The sequence below is a fragment of the Staurois parvus genome, unplaced genomic scaffold, assembly GCF_062004578.1.
Source record: "Staurois parvus isolate SC_StPar_1 unplaced genomic scaffold, SC_StPar_1.0 ptg000242l, whole genome shotgun sequence".
Classification (NCBI taxonomy): Eukaryota; Metazoa; Chordata; class Amphibia; order Anura; family Ranidae; genus Staurois; species Staurois parvus.
The window spans coordinates 1,125,728-1,133,104 of NW_028318038.1; the positions used below are offsets into that span (position 1 = coordinate 1,125,728).

A 7,377-nucleotide genomic window follows, 5' to 3' on the forward strand; every position below is an offset into this window, starting at 1 on the left:
GTATTTACTAGTTAGCCAGTCTGGGACTGCACAGTGCCATTATTACTACAATGTTTATATATATTCTGACCACACCAAATACAGGAGAAAGCCTATACCTGGCACTATATGGAAAAATCCACTTCTGTCCGAGTAGTAATGAAGAAACATGGTGCCATCATTTCTTTTCTCCACTCGAAAAGATGGTGCATTCATTTCCTGTGGAATATAGGTGGTTATTAACATAATATTGCTGTGATATAGTTACAAATGATTGACCAGCAATCAGTAGACACAAGGACATCAAACAAATGAGCATTGTCTGCGTGCATTTATCACTGGGGAACAATAGGCTAAAACTGGAAAAGCTACAATTTCTGGAGAAATTGTGTGAAGTGTTCTTGCCTGCTCACACACCTGGGTTCCTATGGCAACTCACTCTACAGCAAGGGCAGAGAAGAGCGGTTAAAAACAAACTGCTCCAGCTTGCTCACTTCACTGGCGGTTGCCATCTTCAAATGGTTGTAGTTTAAAAATTATAAACCCTACACCGAAGAGCTTTATATTGTGAGAATCACAAGACCCAGACCTACATTTTGATGCATAGTATGTTTCTGAAATATTAAAAATGAAGGCACAGTCGCAGTTTAGAAATTGCCCTTCACATTTGAGGTGGCTAGAGTGGAGTTTCAATGAATGTCAATGGGCGGCGTGAGTTGCAAACAAATGGTCATATTGTGAAAACTATCAGGACTATGGCTTAGCCGTGGACATTTTTAGTGGCAGCAGGGATAGCTGAACGTTTTGATATAAGATTTGTGTAGGTGGGCTTGAAAATGAGGGAGTGATGGCAGTTTAGAAATCATGTCCTGATTTTTCTGCTCACACTCTAGCTTTTGTCAGCTCCCACTCTAGTTTTGAACATTCCGCCATTCATTCCTATGGGACCAATTTCACCACAAAAACGGCGATATTTTGTGAACCATTCGGCGAAACGTTCCGCAAAGTAATAGCACACCAATCGGGAACAATCCGCACGTTTCGGTGTATTACTGTCTATGTAGTGTAAAAACTGTGGGAGGAGTTAGGGTGGTAAATTTGGCTATAATAATAAGAATATATATGTGAGATAACAGTAAGTGATCTTGCCATGCAAGAACACTTAATAATCTAACCCTGTTTATAGAATTTTCCCCAAGGTCAGTTGGCATGTTTGCTGAGGTCTGTAGTTTCAATGTGGTTTTGTCATTGATGTGTTTATGCTTGGTGAATTGTGGGCCACTCGTCGTGCATGTGAGGGGTATCCTTTGCCATGCACATTGCTCAGCAATTCTGGGAACCAAGCGGGGACCATGTTCCTGTGAAAGTCAAACATGGCAGTTCCCTGACTTAGAGATAAGCAGTGCACTGTTTGTAGTTGTGTAACATGCAGTTTCCCTGTAAAGCCTTCCGCTCCATTTCACTACACACCTTTCTCATAGTTGCATTGAGGAAGGACACCACTGAGCCAATGCCCTCTCCACCTGTCCAGCATATCTCTGCCTCCTCACTCTCAGTGAGAGAATAGGGTCCCATTGAGCGAATAGCATGGATCTCATGCGGTCCTGATATTTTTGGGAAGCCGTCCACTGGGGAGGGAGTAAGATCACCGACCCTCTCGCTACCGGATGACTCTCCGCCATGCTAGGTATCACACTTTTTGACTGTCTTCTGTACACTTCACACCATTACTTGGTTACCCTTAGCAACTGCATTCCTCCTCCACTTGACTTGCAGAGTTAACCCTTTTTGTACTGGCCTTACTTCATACCCCATATGTGCATTACTGACCCCGTTCTTTCATATTCCAGAGACCATCATTCACCCCTTTAGAATAACTTCAGACCAGCCTTCAAAAAGGTAATGAAACTTTACTGCAATTCTTCAAGGCAGAACAAACAACAAGCATCACAAAGTCATGACCCTAAGCTCACCAATAGAGGTAGTTGCCCAGGCATACCCTCGTAGGTGTAAGTACATAGCTGGCGAGCCCCATGACTGGTAGAGTATCTCAGTATCTTGAGCTGATCACATACTGATCCAGGTGCTCCAGAGTTCCTTGTACTCATGTCTTTCTTCTACATCAAGTTCATCTGGTCACACTTTCCCTCTCAAACTGGACCTTACCCCTATTTATATATCACATGGGCCCAAGACAAAAAGCCCCCCAAAAACTGAGATGCTGGAGTTAACCCTTACCCCAGTCTGGGCAGGCATAACTACCTGATTAGTACAGAAAAAAACCCACACTGTAGGCAACCTGCCTATACTTTTTCAGGTTATGACTATGGATTTCACCAATAAAAACAGCCCCCACCTCCTATGGAATTTTGTGGGCAGAAGGTCATGTGCTTAATTGTCAGCACTTCCGTATTAGACTGAACCTAAAGAGAAAGGGGAGGTGGCTGTGTGCAATTTAAGCAGCAAAGAATCCTGGGACTCTCTATACAGGAACCTACAATGATGGCTGAGTATGACAAGAGAAAAATGCTGAAAAAATAGATGCAATCAACAGTATTTATGGAAGTCAATAAATAACACGTAGAATGTTATATGAAGCATTACCTTATAAGAGAGCGTCAGAAAACTGTGAAGGGCATCTAGATTCTCAATAAATTCTGTTAGATTTCCCCCCAATGTTCTTAACATTCTGTCATATCCAGACTGCTTACAAAAGGAGAAAAAATATTCTCCAAATAGCTTTAATACTTCTTCCTCTGATACATCTGAAAATACAATGATACATTTACACTGTTAAAAGTTATGAATTTTCCAGTATGGTTTACAGAGTTAAAGTGTATCTAAAGCCAAAACCCCATGTAAGGTTTAATTCCTGTCTGCGTCTCTGCTCGGGAGAGTCACCCTTTTTATTTGGCCTGGTTACCACTGTCATTGGATCAGAAAGCAACCAGAAATCTAAAAGTTTATAGTTTATACAGGAAATATCTGCCAATGGACACACCTATGTCACTGACAGCAGTCCAATATGGGATTTCCTTACTTCTTGGGGAGATTCCTCTTAACTTCCTGCTGGGCCTCCAGGATAGAAAATAAAGGGAAATCTCCTCAATGGCACACAGACAGTTTTGTTGTACTGCCTAAATAATAAAGCAGGTTTAGGCTTTACATTCACTTTTTTTTTTCCTTTTATGTAGCACCAGCAATTTATGTCCAAGCCATGAATCCTCAGTGCCTGGTGATAGATGGATTTAAGGTAGGACAGTCAACCTGGAAAGAAGGAGAATGTGCAATGAATTAGGCATGGAGCAATGAAAAGAAGGCGGGGAAGCATATCAAAATCAAGTAAAAAGAAAAAAAAAGGAGAAGGTAGGGGCATTGGAAAGGAAGGACACACTGGAAGGGCAGGACAGGAAGGGAGCACCAGAAAGTGGAGAGAAGGAGATGGTAAGGGGTAATGGAAGAGGACTTTGTTTACATAGTAAATATCAGGGCTTTAGTATTGTGATGTGGTGATAAATTCAAGTTTATGCAAAGCTGTGTTTGATAATATTAATAGTACAGCCTCATGCACACTGGACATTTTTAATGTGGTTGTTAGGGGCATCTGGCGTTTTTTGTTCTGCCTCTTCTAATGCCCTTGCATATTAACGTACAGTATGTGTTCATACACACATAAGCATTTAGAGGCAGAAAAAAAAACAGCCAGCATGTTCAGGAGCAGTAGCGTTTTGGCAGAAAAACACTCGACACGAGGAAACGTGTCTAAGCGCACATTAATGCTAGATGAGTTTAGCGCTTGAGCATTCATTCATTTTGATGGCCAGATTAAATCATTATTCTGGCCAATTAAATTAATTTAATGTTCAAGTGCTTGACACGCCTAAACTGTCCTAAATGCAGTACATGTGTTTACAAGCGTCAATTGTTTTTTTTGTCAGGAGGAAAGACATCGAGGAGAGGTTATCAAAACATTTAGCATGCATTAGGCCTAATAGAACACTTACTGAGCATATTGCAAGCTTCTTTAACCATTCGTATTGTAACAACATCATCATAAACTTCGTAAGTCATGAATGTATCCTGAACACCAGCCAAACTTCTGTAAATGAAATATACATCTGTTATGCTTTAGCGCTGACCAAATATAAATAATGCAATGTTATAAACAAGATCATTCCTGTCTCCGGAGCTGCCCAAACTGGGCAGGTAGACCACACCACTAATTATTAGTACTCCCTGAACCAGAGACATTATTGGGTTAACTATACATCTTAACTGTGTGATCTGTACTTTGGCAGAGTCTGGCCATAGATTGAAATTCTGTCAGTTCAGCATGGACCGGCTGAATTTCAATCCATCTTTGGCTCAACAGAACTCAATCTAACAATCTACTTACAGTATGTCAAATGGGAAAGTTAGAAAACTATTCTGACAGTGGAAGAGTCCCCAATGTCAGAATACAATGGTACTGCGGGGAGGATTCCTCCATCTCTCCTTATCTTTTTTTCATTCAGATTGTTATAGGGGTAACCTAGCTATGTGGTGCTTTGCCTATCCTCTTATCTCAACACAAATCAGCCAAAAAAGGAAGTCAATAGACTTTCTGTAGTATCCAATAAAATGTAATACCCACAGTGCAAAAGACCATGTGATTAGGCAGTACCTGGCCACCCATAAAATGACTTAGTTGCCTTGGGTCCAAAAGCTTGGGCTCTGTCACTCCTATCCTATATACATTCAGTTCTTCAACTGGATTTAGTAAAAATGGATCGGTATGAATAAAAAAGTTTCCAGTGACTTATCTACATAAAATGTATTTAATTAAATATAGCTTGTATAACATGCTTTTAATCCTGGCAAATCAGGATAAACATCTTGGTATGCTTTGCATTGGCATGACATGTTATAGCCCAGAATGGCAGCATGCAGCTTAGGGTGACAACACTGTTCCTGCATACAGATTCTGAAAAAGAGTGTTGTCACTCTATGGAAGGAAGTGGCTGGGAAGACCTTTTGAAAGGTTAAATAACTGAAAACGAGCCTCCCAAGGCATGACAAGGCACACATCTGTAATCTGTTAAAGACGGGGAAAGAAATTTAATTTTTGCCAGTTTATAAATGACATAGGATTCACAAGCATCTTTGAGGCACAGTTTGAATGAAACTAAAGGTTGGGCCATCAGATAAAATAAGAGTCACTGCTGTGTAAACAATGGGCTTTTTCATCAAAAGTTCTTGTAAAATGTTGAAAGGAGTGTAAAGTTTAATAATAGAAAGTAGTATGCAAAGATGGGATTTTAAAACTTCTATATTTTTAACAATTTGGTGTTCCTGGGTACCTAAAAAAAAATCCTTGCATATTACTTTCTGTTTTGTATACTAGGGATGTGGCACCTCAGTAATTAGAAGTGCTTAGATCTATTTGTATTTAAAGATACGAATAGGCAAAACCTTTTTTTGTAGTTTAGGGAAAGGATTAAAATAGGGAAGGATTAAAATCTCTGTCAAGTTTTCAACTGCCCCCCCCCCCACCCCCAAGGAAAATCTACCCTCTTTATTTGTCTTGGTGGCCACTGCCAAAATGCACTTTGTTGACTAACAATACCATGCTTACATCTACCTGAGGACTGGTCTAGGGCAATAAACACAAATCTAGGTATTACGAACATCTATTTACCAAGCACGCCAGTGTGAAATTGTTGGCTTTTGTCACAGGTGGTTATCTCCAGTAGCTGGCTTTGGATAATCCCTGTGGTCTCTTGTGGGCCCTGCAGACCTTCTTGTTCTTTGCAGGCCTGGGGTATCGCCATCGATTTTAATATGCTCTAATCTATATTTGATGGTGATGCCTTGAAGATATTTAGATACCTTTTCTGCCCCCCCCCCCCCCCCCAATGAAGATTTAGGAGAAACTAATTGAAACGTGTTGGGGCTTGCCCGGCAGGGCAATACATACATAAAATTCTTTTGATGAACACATTTGTACAAATAACCCTGACAGAGAGTGTAGGATTATTACAATATATCACATTTACCATGGAGTAAGTATATCACAGCATCTGTGTTTTTTAGGATATGTTTTCTTTCAATCTTTTGTACGAATAAAATACATTGATTTTATGTAAATTCTTTATCTTGTTGCTCTGTAAAAGTCCCATGGGAGAAAATGGTATTGTAGTGTAATGCTAGCGATGTGGCAGCATAGAACTATTGTAATGTAAACTAATGTAAACTAATCTTTCTTGCGTAATGTAAAATTCTGAATTGTCTCTGGAACAGAAATAGAGGATAAATCTTTCAGGCTTCACACTGGCTTAAATAAATGTTTCTCCTAGAGGAGTTTAGCATTTTGCCTGTAGCAGCAACTAATTTTATCCTCTGTTTCCATGCACATTAGGTAGTCTAGAGGTGTTTTTTTAAACCTTTTGCTGCCAGATCTGTACATCATATAGACCTGACAGTGGGGGGGACTTTAAACACAATCCTGTGATTGCAGCCACCAGGATCGTGTATAAAACTGACAGGCAGACTTCTGCCTGTCAGGTCGAAGCACTTGGGTGGCTGTGCTGCTGGCTGATTGCTTCCAGAGCCTCCGGTGCAGGTGCCCCCCATGCTCTTGCTCACACAATGTGTCCAGGACCCACTTGCTCAACTGTGGGCCCAGGGAGTGCCATGGCGGGTGCCGAAGGGGAGAGAGGAGAGTGGACGAACGTCTGCTCTCCTCCCCTTCTTTCTGTGACCTAAAAGGCGATATGTATGACGTCACTTCCGGATCACGGCTGTCGCTGGCTAGAATAGCCAGGAAGAGATGTATTGCAATACATCCAGTGCAGCCCAGAGGAGACATGCAGGGTCTTTTATACCCTGCATGTCTCAATAAAGAGAATATGTCACCTAAAAATCATCACACAGGAGAGTTTGTGTTCCCTATGTGATGAAAAAAAAAGTTACGTAACAAACATTTTTTTTTAATTGCAAAAAAATAAAGTTAAACCAAAGAACATAACATTCCCTCCCAAAAAATTTTGAGCCGCACCCCCACATATGCACACTTACAAACATAAACAGATATGTTGGGGCACCTACGCATGAATACATCAATACACATGAGTGAGAGCAATAATTCTAGCACAAGACTTCCTCCATAATGCTAAACTGAGTATCGCCTATAGAAAATACATAGGGTAAGTTTGTTTCCATTTCATAAGTGCACACAAATTTAAGATTTGGCATGTTGATTATCTATTTAGTCGGTGCAACCTCGTCTTTTATATTTTACCAAAAATGTGAGTAATGTATTACATTTGTTTGCCCTAAAATTCACTTTAGTGTGTTTTTTTTACTAAAATGTTGCATTTCCTAGACCTTTGCGGTAATATTGTGTGACATACAAAATTG

At 40.4% G+C, this 7,377-nt stretch overlaps 1 protein-coding gene across 1 annotated transcript in view; it reads right to left on the bottom strand.

Moving 5' to 3' along the window:
• LOC149459948 (putative guanylate cyclase soluble subunit beta-2) overlaps positions 1-2,682 on the bottom strand; it is a 30,524-nt gene extending 27,842 nt beyond the window's left edge. The window contains exons 1-2 of the mRNA XM_089680353.1: positions 2,584-2,682; positions 99-198 (exon numbers count right to left, since the gene is read on the bottom strand). Of these exons, the coding sequence (XP_089536479.1) occupies positions 99-198; positions 2,584-2,667 (184 nt within the window). The 5' untranslated portion in view covers positions 2,668-2,682. The remainder of the gene's footprint in view (positions 1-98; positions 199-2,583) is intronic.
• Between the last annotated feature and the right edge of the window lie 4,695 nt (positions 2,683-7,377).